This window comes from Populus euphratica, unplaced genomic scaffold (assembly GCF_000495115.2).
Source record: "Populus euphratica unplaced genomic scaffold, PopEup_1.0 scaffold47.1, whole genome shotgun sequence".
Taxonomy (NCBI): Eukaryota; Viridiplantae; Streptophyta; class Magnoliopsida; order Malpighiales; family Salicaceae; genus Populus; species Populus euphratica.
The window spans coordinates 106,543-125,265 of NW_011499925.1; the positions used below are offsets into that span (position 1 = coordinate 106,543).

At 26.2% G+C, this 18,723-nt stretch overlaps 1 protein-coding gene across 1 annotated transcript; it reads right to left on the minus strand.

Moving 5' to 3' along the window:
- Positions 1-13,370: 13,370 nt before the first annotated feature.
- Positions 13,371-14,100, minus strand: LOC105135565 (uncharacterized). Its single transcript, XM_011040485.1, has one exon. The coding sequence runs from the start codon at positions 13,867-13,869 to the stop codon at positions 13,582-13,584; it is 288 nt and encodes a 95-aa protein (XP_011038787.1). The 5' UTR covers positions 13,870-14,100; the 3' UTR covers positions 13,371-13,581.
- Positions 14,101-18,723: the final 4,623 nt, after the last annotated feature.

Consider the following 18,723-nt stretch of genomic DNA (forward strand, 5'->3'; position numbering starts at 1 on the left):
ATATGTCAATCCCAAGTATATTTAATAAGGAAAAATAAATTATAGCTAAAATGAATAGATTTTATAAAGAATTATACATCCCAAACAAGTGTTCTATATGAAGAGTTGAAAAAAATAAATAAAAGTATATAATTATGTGCATACTCATGATCATTAATTTCTTTCAGATTACAAGTGTCAGTGATCATGGTGGTAGAGTTGCTAGTATGAAAATTTTCTTATGCTATATATAATTTTTATAATAGCAACTCCACCACTACAATCACTTTATATATATAGAATAAAATGTTGGAATCATTTATGAATTATTATAGTAACATCAATGTTAAATAATTTTTTTGTAATTTGATATTTGAGATTAAGTTTTATACTTCATTAATGGTTGTATTTTGATCAATAATTAAAAGCTCTCATAACCCTTTTTATTTTTAGGTATTTTATATTAAAGTAATGGATGCTTATTGTACACCCTTTACTATTTATCCTTCAAAACAACTTGTTCACCTCACTGTTCATTCTTATTATTTTAGGTTATTATAGTTTTAATGAAGTCATGTGACACGACCAAAAGATTGATGTCTTCTCCCAAGTATAGGAGTGTCGAAGTAATAAATAACCCGACAAGACCGGGGTCAAATCATAGAGAGATTAACTGTATAAATTATAAATAATAATGATGATGGTGGTGGTGGTGGTGGTGGTTTAAAGAGGACTTTGAGATATAAGATTAATGTAAGAATTAAATAATGATTAAAATAAATATTAAGATTAAAGGATCCACTAATGTTATTTCAAATAAGTATAGTATAAACTCTTTTTATTACTCAACTGTAAACCACACACAAAAAAGGTTCCAATCAGATTATAATAAGATTCAAGTTAACTAAGTAAAGGGAAGAAAATGAAAAGCCTAAATATTAATGAAAGCAAAACTTAAGCATTACAAAAATATAAAGAGAGAGAGCAAGAATATGATCTTGATTTAAAAATCAAGATGCCTAAATGCATGACAAATACCTCATTTAATAGGCCAAAATTTAGAACTATTAATTTATTGACTAATTGTTGAGTGGGTGACTATATCTTAGCTTGATGACAATTCTTATCTTTTTGTCTGAATAAAGCATGATTGCTAACATTAAAATTTGAACATATTGTCTTTATGAAAGTTCTAGTAAATTGTCTTAGCTTTTTAATTACAAAAATGATGTCATTTAGACTTCTAGAACTCAAGATATAGATTGAACACTCAACAGTATCTTGGTTACATGATAAATTCAGACTTCTCTAGTGTTGCTACAATTTGAACTTGAAAATAGCCTTTTTGAATCTTGGACTCCTATGAAAGTTTTAGGTCTATGTCTTAGCTTTCCATCCATATCTAGCAGAACTAAATTCAAGTTCTACAGCTCCAGTTATGATCCAATAACCAAACTGTATTCCAATTTAAACTAAACCAGCATCTCTTTTCTAAGCTTGGCCCTGTTCTTGTCTTCTAAATTTCAGAAGTTAAACTCATCAATCAATCCTTTTATTTATATGATAGGCCTGCATTTAAGATGAATATTTTCTATAAATTAAAGGTATCTTATAGTATTAGACATGATATTATAAAACATGTTCTAATTAAGAAGTTATTGATACTTTAAGTATAAAATGATGATATAAACCTTGATAAAAATACATTTTAAGTACTAAAAATAAAGCCTTAATAAGGATGCACTTTTAAGTATTAATCAATAATATAAAGAGACTAATGTCATCCATATCGCCAAGCTATGCACAAGTCATGAAAGTAAATAATTGACACATGACTACTAAAATTACATGACTAATATGACATATACCCCATGATCTCAGATGTTATGCTTCTATGTTGTTTTTTTATATACACAATCCATGCATATCTTTTAGGAAAAAAACAGAACTTGAGTAATATATTTAACAAAAATAATTGCATCCTAAGCAAGCATATTTTTCCTATTGGTTTCACATGCAGGGAAAAACATAAAGAGAATCTCTTCACAACCCTAAATTTTTAAAATACTAATTTTCCTTTCTTATTAACTCTTCACATGTAGTCAAAACATAAACACTAAGCCCTATAGCAAACATTTCTTCCTCTTTTTTTTTTAAGATAACCCAAGATCCTTTATAAACCCAACAATCCTATACACATAGGAGTTAAGAAACCATGGGTTAAAATCTTGACCCACCATAATAGTAAGGCCATGCCAAATATGAACATTTAAAGCTATCAAGTTCACATGTCTATCTCCTCTTTTACTTAAATAGGTTCCAACACAACGCAAAAACAAGTAAAAGAAACCAACTTAGGAATAAAAAATATTAAGATCATCAAACAAGAAAAGCCATTAAACCTTAGCAATAAAAACAAAACTAGGAGCTATACAAACCATTAAATATGGTGAGACTAGAGTATACCTAAGTTTATTTTTCCAACTATATAAACAAAAACAAAACAATCTTAAATGTAAAACTCCTAGTTATAACCTTTAATAAGTTGCTTCTTCTCCTCTTATAGCTTACTTCTACTCCTTTACTGCATTATTACTTATTTTCCCTTTATATAACATGCTCATTAATCTCATTGTCTCTTTCTTTTCTTTTTGGTATTTTTCTCTCCTCTTTACCTTACCTTTCCATTTCTCTTAAACCTTATTGAGTAGTCTTCTTTCTCTTTACCTTTCCTTTTTTTGTAATTTCACCTTAGTTTCTTCCCTTAATTTCTTCCTACTTTGTTTTCCTTTTAAGTGTCCTCTTGTTTTTTCCTTTCTTTTCTTCTTCTTGTGGTTATCTTTATATTTTTATGAACGCTGTGAAAAGTTAGTTGGTTTTAAAATCTAGTGTGTAAGATGGAACTTGTTTTTTTTAACTCTTTCCCCCTCCTTCGAGTAGGATTTTTATATAGTTTTATGGGATAAATGAGAAGGTCTAAGGATTTGGTGTTGGCCAAATATAAGCCATTGATGTTAAAGGATAGATCATAACCTTGGTCAGAGATTAGGCTCCATATCTTATTTGGTTTTGTAGTTGGAAAGGTAAGGACACACCAGCTTACAGATTTGGTAGTGTTAAAAGGTGATTTTTTATGTAAATTTACAATAAGTTACAGAGTTATAAAAGATCTTATTTTTTTTTTTAGGATAAGAGTTTGAATGAAAGGTGTGAGGGAGTGTGAAGTTTATCTTGTTTGGTAAAGAGATAAAAAATAATCAAAGATATAAAGGTGGCTACTCGGGCAGCTATTTCAGGTTTGATTTTGGAAAAATTAGAAAGATAATGAAACTGGACCTGAAAAAGGTTTCGTTTCATCTTTTATTATTATTTTGTTAATCACCTTATCCTTAAAATAATGTTGTTTTTACTAAAAACATGTCGTTTCATTTAAGCTGAAATGATATTTTTTTTGCTAAACCTAAGTCCATTAGGGTTTCTAATCTGACCCATCCTTTTTAATTTTAGTTCTTGATATTTGACATTTTATAATTGAGTCTTTAATTAACTTTAATATTTAGGAATCTTTCTAATTTTATCTTTAATCACCTTCAATTCGACCCTTAAATTTCATTGGGCATTATAAAATAGTACTTAGTCTTTGGATTTTATAATTTGGTTATTAATTGACTTTTTAACTTCATATTTGTTTTTTAATTTTACCATATTGTCTAATTTGGTCTTTAATTGACTTTTTATTTTTAATTACGCTTTTAATTGATAAAAAATAGACTCTTAAATTGTACCATCTTGTTCATTTTGATCATTAGTCTTTTGATTTGTACGATTGATGAATTTTGGTTAATCTTTCAATTTATCTATGATAAAACCCTAAAATTATTTGCCTATATAGTGTTTTGACCAATTGCAAATTAACTTTTAGCTTACTCATAATCCTAAAATAGTTTTTGCAAGATTTTTATTTTTTTAATATTTTAGATTTTTTAGTTTTTTTAGAAGAAAGTACAAAATTGAAAAAACCTTAAGAGATCCAAAATTAGGTTATTAAAAAGCTTGTTGCATAAATTAAACAAACTAAGTATGGAACGAAGCTCCAAATTATGGTGTCAGGATCAAGTATATCTATAAAACAAGTTTAGAATAATTTTGCACATCACATTGCTATCTTACATCACCAACTCAAGGTTACTTCTTATATTTTTATATATGTTCTCTAAGGTTAGAGAGACGATCATAATTGCCTAGATATATCTTTATGGTGATAAAATCTTTGGTGAAACGAGTGTTTAATACACTTTTACTTAATAAGAAGTCTTTATTTTTTTTTGTTTTCTTCTTTTCATAGTTTTTTTTACTCATAAAACCACTTGAGTGCGACTTTAAAAATAAGTGATGGTGATGGAGATAATGATGGTCATGGCCATGACTAGCTATATCTTTATAAAGATAGATAAGGATATTGTTTCATAATAAGACATGCTTCTTAGCATGATATAGGTATGATGATATTCTTGTTTGTTCTCTTGCATATTATTTTATCAATTTTCTTCTGAAAAGTGAAATTTCTTATGAATAGGCTTAGTAGGTTATGTAACTAGTTACGTTGTGTGTAATAGAATAGATTTGAGTTGCTTTTAAGTTGCTAGAACAATTTTAATAGGTGTTTTTATTTGTTGAGCAAGTTGATAAAGGTTTATAAAAGCTTATGAAAATGGTAAAAGATCAATCACTCTTCCTTTTAGAGTTTCCATATTATCCATTATGATAGACCTTAAATGGATTTATGGGATGGAGAAATAAACTAGGTTTTTTAAAAAGTTTTCATAAAAGACACCACTAATGAACCACGTAACAACTTCAAAGGATTTCTTAGCTTTCCATGATTGAATATGATAAAGTCCATTTTCATGTGTTAGGGGAACCTTCGATGCTTGAGTCAGTTTAGCAATGAGTTTAATAGAATGATGAACAAGGAAAATAATGTTTAGTATTGCGGCCATACCACTGTTTTTGAAAAAAAAAAAAATTCTTCATTTTTTTGAATTGCTTTAACATGCTAATGTTAAAAACAAATTTAAAAAATAAAAAAAATATATTATTTCGATAAATTTACAAGTAAAAATAATTTAAAACTCAACTACAATGCCATATAATTTCTAAGATTGTTGAATTTCAATTATAGCCCATAGGGATTGACTATAAATTTATTTTATTCATCAATGAAAGTATTTTGTTTATAAAGGAAGAAAAATTCAAAAGGTTGGTCTGATGGTTAAATTGATTTGCATCCTTTCTTGATTTTTTAATTTAAACCTTGAAGCCAATATTTTGAAGAATTTTTTTCTCTAAATGCTCCGGGACAAAGTAAGAGGTATGCTTTTAAAATTATTAAAAGAAAAATCTTAATCTTAATTGAAGTATAAACTAACTCAAAATATCCTTTATTGTCGGGAAAAATAATAAAGCATAATTAACCCAAACAATTTTACTCTATTAAAATTTAGGATCTAACAAGTTAGTGTGAGATTACCACAATGAATTTTTTTACAATTAAAGTAGTAATTTTTTAAAAAATACAATGATTTAAATTCTAGAAAAAAAACCTAAAATTATATTTTTTGTTTCAACAAAATATGCCCTTTTATTAGGAATATCATTTTATGAATAAAATCTAAAAGTAATAAAACAAATAATTGTAAAAAATTTCAATAATTTAAATTAATGAGAAAAAATGTATCTCTTTAATCTAAACTCTTTTTCCTTATTCATTTATTTATTTTATTTTTTTTGAAGAAGAAAATATTCTTTTATATCAAAAGGATTGAGTTTAAAAAGAAAAGCATATCATGATTTAAAAAGTGAGTTTCAATAAAACAAAGTCATGACAATTTTTTAAGCAACTATATGAAAAACAAAAAATAATTTATTTGATAAAATTATATAGAATATTAAGAATAATATATATATATATATACTTATTTTATTCTTGTCAAATTTTCATGAGCCGATTTTAAAGAAAATTATGCATATTAGCTAGAATATAATTATTCATAAAATAAATAATTGTTAATATTACCATCAAGAGCTCCAATTTTATTTAAAACCAAATGCATAATCAAAATTATTTTTGAATATTTTTTTATAATTCTATTTTAAAATAATTTTATTGTTAAAAAAAATGTAAAAAAACATAATCAAAGTACCATTTAGAAAAGACAAGCACTAGAGCTTGGATGGCCTTTCTTGTAATACATCATTTAAAAAAAAATCAACAACATGTTGTCTATTCATGTTTTTTTAATATAATAGATAACACATCATCAACTATAATAAATTTTAGTCACCTCTAGAGTCCAAATTTTCTTCTTATAAAATTCAATTTTTTAACATGTTTTCACATAAAAAATCAATTAAAAAAATATATAATAAAAACCTCAAAAACCTTATTTTCAACCCAAAACACTCTCTGATCAATCTAAATTCTGAAATCAAATTGAACAAAAAATATTTTTCAGATTCCCATATACTTTTTTTGGTATGGCTGAAGGTCGGACTACCTATATCTACACCCATCTCTAAGACAAATAAATTAACTCTAAGATAGATTTTTTATGTGATTAGAATGTGACTGATTAAAAGGCTTCTCTATTCTTTTTATTTTTAGTGACTTTCTCACCACTCTCTTAACTATAATGTGAGAAAATAAAGTTTAAAGTCTAAATATACATATCTAAAACTATAAGGATTGTATAGTGAAGATATGAAATATTAAAGGACAAAAATGGACTTTAACTAAAACTTAAGGGACCAAAATTGAAAAAATATTAAAAATTAATAGATCAAAATGTAAAACATGAAAAATTAAAGGATCAAAATAAATTTTAAATGAAACTAAATGAATGAAATAAGAGAAATATAAAAAAATTAAGGAACGAAATAGATTTTCACTATTTAAACTTTTTAGAATCCAATATACTTTTATCAACATGGTTAAAAGCCAAATCACCTGCATCAAATACCAATCTCCAAGATTAACACATCAATACTAAGATCAATCTTTTTTAATGTTGGAATATGACAAATTAAAAGCTTTCTCTCTTCTCTACTCATTTTGTGACTTTCTCACTTCTTTCTCAACTCAAATGGACTGGAATGTGAGGAATATAAAGTTTAGGGATGAAACATAAATATCCAAAACTATAAAGATAAGATAATTAAAATATGAAAAATTAAAAAAAGACTTTAACTGAAAATATAGGGCCACACACACACACACATATGGCCCTGCAATTTTGATATATATACTTTAATCGAAACTACAAGGTATCTATATATATATCAAAATGTAAACTATAAAAAATTTTAGAGGCCAAAATGAAAAATTCAAAAACTTAAAGGACTAAAATGGATTTTAGATGAAACTACAGGTTGAAATATGAAGAAAATATGAAAAGAGCCAAAATTGATTTTAATTTTAATTTTTAATTTTCACTAAATAGTGAAGATCCATTTTGGTCCTTTAAGTTTTCACATTTTGTCCACGTGGTTTTATTTAAGTCTATTTTAGTTCTCAATTTTCATATTTTACATTTTGGTCTCTTAAAACATAATAGATTTTCACTATTATCCATTGTCTTTATAAAATGTAGAATATAAAAAATTAAGGGATTAAAATGGACTTTAAATAAACTATAGTAAAAATATATTAAAAAAATGTGAACAATATATTGCTCCATTATTTTGTTTTAGAAAAAAAATATTAAAAAAAAACTAAGGGATTAAAATGAAGTTTAAATGAAACCACGTAGATGCAAAATGAAAAATGTGAAAACTTTAAAGACCAAAATGTATTTACACGATGCAAAATGAAGATCAAATAATCAAAATTGATAAATATTAGTAAAGTAATTAGATCATTGGCCTGTGTTATGCTCCAGGTTAGATTATTTGTTTTTTCTAATATTAAAAAAAAGTTAGACTTTGCTAGCATATTTTCAAGAAGAAATTTTTTTTGATAATGAATTAAGAGCATGATGCATATTGGATGAAATCTTTTTTAAAAAAATAAAAATAAAGTGAGATATGGTCACATATTAGACAATAACATGCTGGATCATCTTAAGTCAATCCAAATTAATTTACTAAACTCCTAACTTAGGTTATAGGACATGGATAACCCTATCAAAAGTTAAAGAAAATAAATTATAAAGTTCAATCCTCAATCAACTCATTATCAATTGATGCAAATAAAATAAAAATTAATTAAAAAATAATAAAATAAAATAGAGTAATCCTCGGATAATTTAGTGAATCCATGGCTTGTGTCATAACCCAACTAGATTCAATAAATTTTTATTTATGTAATTATTTTTCATTCAATTGCATCATGCTTACTTTTAAATTCATGGCACTAGTTTTGAATCAAATAATAATTTTAAAAAAATAAAAAACAAAACAAAATAAGCATATGGGACCAAAATAACAAAAAAAAACCTTATTTTTTAAAAAACAATAACAAAAAGTTACTTTTAAATAAAAAAGGATGAAGTTTTTTAAAAGTTTTAGAGATTGAAGATGCATCAAACAAAATTTTCTTTTTTAAAAAATAGAGGCTATACACATGGACATGTGCTAAACCTATATAAAAAAAGGATTTGGCACACGTGTGAAGCTTTAAAAAAAAAAAACACTTGTTGTTCATCCTCTAACTTGTTTTTAAAAAGATTTAGATGATTATCATAAACCAACTACCCTCTAGTAGTTAGAAAATCAAGACGGTATTTCATATCTAAAAAATCAAATTTCAACTATTTTTTTAAGTTAAATATATATATAAAAATATTTGAGAGACCTATAAAATCATAATGTGTTTAAATTAACCAAAAAAAAAGACAAAAACAACTCAAATGTAAAAAGCTTTTTAAACTCAAATTTATTTGTTTAGACAATAAAAAACCACAAAAGACTTATGTGAAATTATTTTTGTTGAATGAAATCTCGTTAAATGAAACTCATTAACATTAATAATGATTTTTTCATGGTTAAATTCGGTGCTAACTAATGATCAAAATCTAACAAGTTTCTCTTAACTCTCAAATTAAAAACTTAAAAAAACAAAATTTTAGATTAAAATTTAATTTTTTAAAAAAGAACTAAAACACTGACAACAAAGCATTTGGAAAGTAAAATACTTAAAATGTGCTTTCCATGCTAACTGTAAAATCACTATATATTTTTTCTGTTTTATTTTAAATTGATTCTTTAACTTTGAATTTTTAATTAATATTAATTTGACTAGGTTAAGTGGGATTTTAAAAATGTAATTATACTTGTATTTCTAAAAAAATAATTATTTTATATATTTTAAATTGTTTTAATATGATGGTATTAACAATAATTTTCTAAAAATAAAAAATATTATTTTAATATATTTTAATTTAAAAAATATTTCAATAAACAATTTTAACTGTACCCCTAAACAGCTATAAATCTCGAAGACAAAAATTTAGAGGTAATAAAACGTAGTACTATCGGTATCTGAGTTTAGAATTGCACGGTGCACAGAGTTTTCACCCGTCTTTTAGTGTTTGTTTCTAATTAATAATGAACATTGTCGGAAAAGGGCCAGCTCTTGACCCAACAAACATTGTCCGTTGATGCAGCCTTTTAATAATGTGATGGATTGGATGGATCTATCTCTGGCCGTATAGGATAATCACCACCGACCACTCGCTTACTCACGAACATGTCATGTCACCTGGGCCCGTAACACATGTATTGGACGGACGTTCCTGATTAAATGTATGTCTGATGGGTAGAATATTCTAGGTCAAGCCCACGTGGGCACCACGTCCTCAACAGATGAGATGTTGATGATGTCATTTGATCGCGAAGAAAATTTGTTTTATCTTTTTGAATTCAAATATTCAGGAATGGTACGAATGAAGTAAGTTGACTCAAGAAGGACCGGACAGCATCATTTTTTTTTTTTCAAAGTTGTTTGGTGTTTTTTTAAATCATCATATAAAAATTAATTGTTTAAAATTATTTTAATAGAAAATTTTTTATTTTATTTAAAAAATAAGATAAATTTATTCAATTTTTTATATAAAAGTTATTTTAATTAATCCAAATCAACATAAAAATAAAAATAATTATTATTATAATTTTAAAAATCATTTAAAAACTGACTAAAAATAAGAATCAAGTTACAATTTAAATTAATTATTAATCTAAATTAATATAAAAATAAAAAAAATATTATTATAATTTTTAAAGTTCGATTTAAAAGTCAAGTTAAAGTTGGGTCTGAATCATGGATAAAATTGACCATTGATTCAAGTCAATATAAAAATAAAAATGAGTATTATTATAATTTTAAAACTCAACTATAGATTAGACCCGAATTGCATGTTGGGATCAGTGACCCAAGGTAACGTAATGATAAAAATTATCATTATTATAGTTTTAAAATTATACCCATAAATCAATATGAAAATAAAAATAATTATTATTATAATTTTAAAATTCAACTAAAAGATTGACTTAAAACAATAGAAAAATATAAATAATTATTACTATCACTTTAAAATTAAATTCCAAGCCAACTTAGGATAAAATATGAGTCATGCCAATTAAAAATCATAGCAACTTCTCTCTGTATAAACAATTAATTTTAAATTAATATTTTATCGTCACTTAATTTTTTTAATTAAATTAGATCAATTTTTCTATAAAAAAAATTCAGAGTGATTAGAGCCCTTGTTCAGTCACGTCTGATATAAAGTAAATATAAAATAAAATAAATAATCATATTTAAAATAAAAGATAAGATAATTATTTGTGTAATTATATCAGTCTAATCCTAACCAATCAATATCATATGTACCGATCACTACCTAAGTTTCACTCAGACTCTCAGATTCATTTACATTTTATTTAAAAAGAGTGTTAAAAAGGTTCAGAGTGACAGCGCAACTTTCAAGGAATTTATTTATTACATTTAGTCCATAAATTATTAATTATTACCAAACGCATGTCCATCTTCCACCGTATTTACCATTAAGAATACTGTAGTAGTAAGTGGTTGGTGTCAGAACTTTTGGACTAATTGGAGTGTCCGTGCACGCTACTGTGATGAATGGGTTATTTGTGTGTTTTAAAAATATTTTTTTAAAAATTAATTTTTTATTTTAAATTAATTTTTTAATATTTTTAAATTATTTTAATTTATTAATATTAAAAATAATTTTTAAAAATAAATATTATTATTTTAATATATTTAAAAATAAAAATTATTTTAAAAAATAATTGCAACCACATCTCCAACCGTCCTTATTTTTTCTTTTATTTATTTATTTGGATGAATTTTTATTTATTAATTTAAAAATAATTAATTTTTTATATAATTTTTTTATAATGAATTTATAAAAAGTAAATTATCTTTTGATATTTGATAATATCATGAAAAATAAATTAGAAAATATTTTTTAATATTTGGTTATATCATGAAAAATAAGTTGGAAAATAATTTGTTATATTTTTATTAAAATAATAAGAAACAAATCTTACAAATTAAAAAAGTTGAATGAAAATACAAAAAATAACAATCAAAATAATAGAGATCAAATCTAACAGATAAAAAAATTTAAAAATGATAGAATTAAAAAAATATAATTTCATAAGTTATTTCAAATAAAATAAATAATAAAAAAAATCAAATCTAACAGATAAAAAAATTTAATTAAAAAAAATAAAAAATCAAGTAAAAATTATAAAAATGAGATTAAAGTTGATATAAAAATCAAATTTAAGGAATAAAATTGAAAAAAAATTCAATATAAAAAATATATAATAAAAAAACTTGAGATCAAATTTAATATGTTCAGTAAATAACATAACTTTTTGGAAAGTACTTTTAGTCCAAAATAAAAAAAATACTTTCCTGAAAATTAAATTAAATTTTTATTTAACTGAAAAATATTTTTATTAACTAACTTTTCTAATAATAAATAAACACTAAAAATTTAAAAATTAATTTTTTAAAAAAATATTTTTATAAAACAAGACAAAACCTCAATACAACTTTTATTTTTATACTCATAAACAATACAATAATAAAGCTATTTTTTACTATTTAATGTTATATTTTATAGTATTTTTTATTTGATAATATATTAAAATAATAATTTCTTTAAAAAATTTATTTTTATCATCACTACATCAAAATAATTAAAAAAACATAAAAAATAATAAAACAATAATTCAATCATAACAGGAAATATCAATTTTTTTTAAAAATCAAATTAATTTTTTTTAAATTAAAAACATTTTTTCTATAAACTTTTCTATGGCAAATAAATACAAGAATTGGAAGACATATCATTAGACTTCCATACAAATTTTACATATACAACACATTAAAAAAGCTATATATTGTTTACTATTTGATGTTATATTTTATAATATTTTTTATTAAAAAATATATTAAAATAATATTTTTATCATCAATGTATCCAATCAATTTAAAAACATAAAATAATTAAATAATAATAAAACAACAACAGCATACAACAAACAAACCCGTGAATTCATTTCACAGTCCTAAATTTCATTTGAATGGCATTTGATCGAGATTATTAAGTCATTAAGCACAACACCTAGTAAAGTAGATTGTCAGCTAAACTAGGTGGAACCCACATTTAATTTTTAAAAATTAATGAAATATTAAACCTTAAAAAAAAAAAAGGTGCCCTGGTCTGAAAACAATGTAAAGACTACACAATTTTTAACGGTAAAATTGAAATAAAATAGGCCCGAAATATTATTTTAACAAAGATTGGAATATAGTTAAATCGTCATCTTTCAATAAAATCCATCAAAAAGTTTAGCCACGAAGTATAATTAAAGTAATTTGACCTAAAAACAGATTCTTAGGAATGAAGTCAAAATTTTCGGATCTAGAACCCAAATCTCCATTTAATAATTGATCTCACACGCAACTTGTATACAATTCTTTAGTGCCTTTGCTGGTTACCCCAGTGGTGATTTTATTATTGCTCACAACACCTCAATCTTAGCTATAATTCACGATTCAACCATGTTTTCAAAATTCTTTTTAGCTTGAAATTAGTTTTTAATCCTTTAAATTGTTTATTTATTAATATTAAAAATAAAAAATATTATTTTAATAACAAACACTTTAATAAGACAACAATTGGCAGGCCCTACATTGCAATTATATGCAACAATTGATGCTCCTTGGTCACTCATCACCGCCAGCATTTGTCTAAATTCTAAGTTACCCTACCCTAAAATGACAAAAATAAAATAAAAATAAAAACAAAAATAGAGTAAAGAATATATGATAATTAAAAAAAAAAAAAAGGGCATGGAGAACCTAATGTCATTATCATTAAATAACAAGCAACAACATTAGATGTTCAAACAGTAGTAATAATCATAACAGCAGCGGCGGCGGCGGCGGCGGCAGACACCCTCCTCCCGTAATTAAATTGAGAGATCAAAGGAATCAGGGACGAAAGTGAGTAAAAAGCCTAAAGGTTAGGGAGATTACACATCATTAAACAAGGCTGGCAACTACTAGTCTGACTTGAAACTTTCCACCGCTTGCTCGGGCTGTCCAGCAACATAATCCAAGAGCCCCTCGCCGGCTTTGTCACTGGAAGAGTCGGTGCCCGGTAAAGAGGTCTTGCCAAAGAAGATGACAGCGCCAAGAAAGAGAGCTGTGGAGAGAAGTAGAGGACAAAAGTAGGCCAAAATTGTGAGGAAACTCGGCGCAACAACGATTATAGAGACAAGAATAAGAGAGAAAACGAGGGTGAAGAAGATATGATACTTGTAATTTAGTAGCTTTTCTTTGATCTCCATGGTAGCGGTAAAGAGAAGATTGGTGAGCTGATTGGGGGTGCTGTTGGTTTTCCTAAAAAGAAGTTAATGGAGGTCTCTCTCTCTCTCTCTGTACAGAGATTCTCTGAGAGGAAATGTGGAGTGTTTGTGTTGATGCCTCTGAGTGGACTGCTGTCATTTTTTGTTTCTTATTGACTCATGAGTCACGTACTCCTTTTTTCGATCCGAGAGAGAAAAGGTTTGTTGCCTAAAGTACCCTCCGACTATTTATCCATCCACCGGTTTTAGATTATTTATGTTAAAATAATAATAATATTATTTTTTAATTTTTCAAAACGAATATCATGTTATTTGATATATGCAGCAAAGCAAATATAATGGTGTTGAGGACATTTTACCCTTGAGACTACTTTGGGCACGTACCCACCGTGCCTTGTCGGCTGCTTGAGCTTTCAAACGAAACTCATTTAGCTTTAACGAAAGTTCTGGTATGCTCGTGAATAATTCATGCGCACAACCCTTTTAATTGAGTGATTTAGGTTGAATTTGAAATGGGGTGCGTATGTTTTTTAAATTATTTTTTATTTAAAAATGTATTGTAAAACTTATTTCTTTTCCGTATATGTAGATCTATTTACAAGAATTTATCAACATGGTTTCCTCATTTTTTTTTTAATATTCACAAGTTGGTGTCGTTTTTTTTTCTAGGTGTTTTTGATTTTTTTAAGTTTTCTTTATTGTTTTTATGGTTTTATTCATTTAGGTTTTTCTAGGCTTTTTAATTTTTTTTTATATTTAGAAGTTTGTTTTTATATTTTTGATAATCCCTTCAAAGTAATATAAAATTACAAACACCATCAAAAACTTGAAGATTCCAAATAAACTTCTTTGATTTTCAAAATGTGTGGGGCTCAACAGGCTATCATATAGGTCTCTATCTTACCATCAAAAGTTTATTGGATTGTTTTAGCCATCTTTCATCACCATAGTAAGTGTCTATCCTATCATCAAAAGTTGATTTAGTATAAATTTAAATGATATGTCATTGGCATAATGACTATGTAATCCGTCAAGTTATTACACTTAGTTGTCCCGAGTAAGTTGCGCCAAACTTTATAAACAACCTTAAAAAAATAGGATTGGTTTTACTTGGATGATTTTTGCCACCCTTCATCATTATAGTAGATCTCTATCTAACTATTAAAAGTTGATAGGGTATGAATTTAATTGATGCATTGCCGACATGGTGGTCATGCAATCAATTAAGTTATCACATTTGGTTATTTTTAACATATTATGTTGAACTTTACGAGGATCCTCGGAAAGGTAGGACTGATTTTACTTTGATGGCTTTCACAACCTTACCGTCATAGTAAGCCTTTACCCCACCATCGAAAGGTGATAAATATTGCTAGCTGTGAGTGACTCGCAAACTCCTTTAATTTACACTCCTTGCGGGAGGGGTACAAATTAGTTGGTGAACTAGATAAAGATATCTCATGCATAATGATGAAATCACATATCATATAAAAAGACAAAGAGTCATCACATAAGGTTAATAATCATAAAAACCTAATAATTGATATATCAAAGTTTGGGTAAGAAATTAGTTATATAAAGGGAATATAAATTTAATTAATAATACCCTTCTAACTTCTGGTATAAGGCCAACTGTAATGCACACATCAATAAAATGATAAATTTCTGGTTATAATATTAATAAAGAAAAAAGGGTAAACCATAATTAAAAAAAATACATGAAATCCTTTTATTAGAGAGATAGTGGTCTTAGGACTCGATAACGCACCTAATAAAATAAGTATAGAATCACATAAGAAAATAAGATTATAATTATCAATATAAAAGATGGAATTTTTGATTACCACCGTTTCAACATAAGGTAAAATGCCAAAATTGATGGAACCAGACATGAACTATATAAAATAGCATCATTATTAACCAATTATCCTTGAAGGATCATTTTTTAATATTATTTATGTGCATGTAGGATGCAAGATATTATCACATAAAAGAAGAACACATATATAAAAATACGATAAGTAAAATATATTTTCAAGTTGTCGATCAACAATGAACCATTAAAGATGCATCAATTAGAAAAAAGCAAGTTTTGAAATGATCGATTTAGAACCAAATTGTTTGTGAACCAATTAGAAAACATAAGTTTTGAAAGGAGCAATTTATAAATAGATTGTTCATTAGTGAACTGATTAGAAAACACAAGTTTTTGAAAATAAATGGTTGAAAAAAATTATTTATAAGTGAACAAATAAAAAATAACATTATAAAAAGGATCAGTCAAAGCGAATTATTTATGGGTGAACTAATTATAAAGCATAAGTTTTAAAACCAAATGGTCAAAATAAATCATTCATAGTTGGACTAATTAAATACAAGATTTAAAATTAGTTGGTTAAAACAAACCGTTTGTGGGTGATTTCATTAAACAAAAGTTTTAAAATTAATTGGTCAAAACAAATCATATATGGGTGAACAAATTAAACACAATATTTTGAAATCAATTTGAAAATCCTTGAAATTTATCTCATGTCAAAATTAGAATACAAAAGTAATAAGATAAATTATATTCATTGAGTCATTTTATATAAAAAATCAATTTGTATAACCGATGATGACCGATACTCATCGAATCTTCTCGTATGAACATTTATATCACATACACAAAATCATATTGCAAACTTTGAGGTTTAAAATTATTTTATGAAAAAGCATCATATCTAATTGGTGAATAAATTATCAAGTAATGAAAAGTAATAACAATTAATCAAATCATCAGTCAAGCGAATTGAAGGTTAGTCAATCATTAAAATATCAATTCAATAAACATCAAGATCAATACTCATCTTAGATAATTTTCAAAATCAAATTACAATGTTATCCTTCCAGTTCTATAGGAAACATTAATACCACCCTTATATCTCCTTAAAATTTACTTGGTGATCTCAGATTTCATAGGTTTAGCACATATTAACTTGTTGCATATAATTCAAACAATAAAATATCCACACAAATACATATAATTATTATAAAAAGATAAATTTTAGGTTAAAAGAAACATCAAAATACCCCTCAGGTCTAGGTAAAATGATCAAAACACCCCTGGTCCATTATAAAATCATGAAAATTCCTTTCATTGGCACGTTAACCCATACACAACATTGTTAATGGTTTGATGAGATCTCAGCAATCCAAGTAGTCCATCAGGTAGATGTCGATCTCTTTTTTCACCTGATAATGGCTATGTATCTCATAGATAACCAAGAAAAAAGATAGATAGCTTGAAAGTCAGGTGATTGAATAGTTTCTCTCTTTTTCACCTAGTCTATTGGAAAATCATGAAAATTCCTTTCTTTGGCACGTCAACCCACACACATCATTATTAATGGTTAAATGACATCTTGACGATCCAAGTAGTCCGTCAGGTAAATATCGATCTCTCTTTCACCTGATATTAGTCATGCATCTTATAGATAACCAAGAAAGAAGATAGATAGCTTAAAAGTTAAGTGACTGAATGGTTTCTCTCTTTTTCATAGTGGATTCTTATGACATTAATAACTAAAAATGGTTAAGTTTTGTACAACATAGTGCTTCACACCTTTTTATGGTGGTCCAATGTCAAATGGTGGCTAAACAAAAAAGATACAGAGGTTGGAACCAATGACGATGACTGACATGGGTTAGGATCATGTGTGTCATAAACTATACTAGATTCATTAGCTTGATTGCTTTTTATTTTGATTAAGGTCTTGGAAAGGGGAGACACTATTTAGATTTCCTTAAAATTATATAATTTTTTATTTAAATATAAATAAATAAAAGAAAATCTTTTATAAAAAAAGATATTGATGTGACATAAAATTTATATCACATGTGTAATAAAGGTGATTCAAAATGATTAAGTTCTCTAAAAAATATTACATGACTTACAATTATATGATTGTAGAAGAATGATAAAAAATGCATTAAAAGTTATAGGGTGTTACACCTGGTTATTATGAAGAGTATTTTTAACTAGCCAAGGCATAAAAGCTTTTTTTCTTCAAAATAAATGGATAATAAATGCGCGCAATGATTGCCTTCCCTTTCAAAGGCAATCACATACTTGGTCACCCAATGTCATAGTCTCATTAGAAAATCCAAATGGTCCCTAATCTTAAAGGTAAAGCCAATGCAAGAATTATACCTTTCAAAATCAAAGATAATACCTTTAACCATTCTAATACATCCACTCACATCCCTTCCCTTCAAAAGAGTGCCTACAAGTAGGATTCAGTTTTTTACTTTTGTTGTGACCAGTCTAGTGTATCTGTATCATGTTTTCTATTCCTCACCTTCTTACATAAATATGTGGGGCAATGACGTATATCCAGGAAATTTCTAAAGCTAAGTTATAGCATGTCTTAATCCACACTGCTTTTGGACTTAAATTTGGCATGAGTCATCCTCTTGCCTTTTTTAAGACTCTTATTCCTTGTACATTACCCTTATCATACTTTTATATTTGTTGTTTAAGCCCTAAGACCCTCGAATGTTACTTGATCATATCTTAATTTCCATAAAACCATATGTTTTGAGGGGTTTTTAGAGTTAAATTAGAGTAGCATGAGGCTAAATCTTAATGAATCATGGCAATAAGGATATTTTTCCACTTACAATACCCTATCTTATATTTAATTTATCTACAAAGAATTCACCTATTAATGGTGAGCAAACCAAGAAATGCCTAGTTTAAAATTTGACTATATGTGGCGTTTGAATTACAATATAGAAAAGCATCCTCAAGAGTAAACCAGGTTTAAATTCCTTGAAAGCATTTGAGAGGGTGAGAGC

What these genes read in the sequence shown, in the direction of transcription:
- LOC105135565 (XM_011040485.1), bottom strand. Translation starts at nt 13,869, where the DNA reads ATGGAGATCAAAGAAAAGCTACTAAATTACAAGTATCATATCTTCTTC.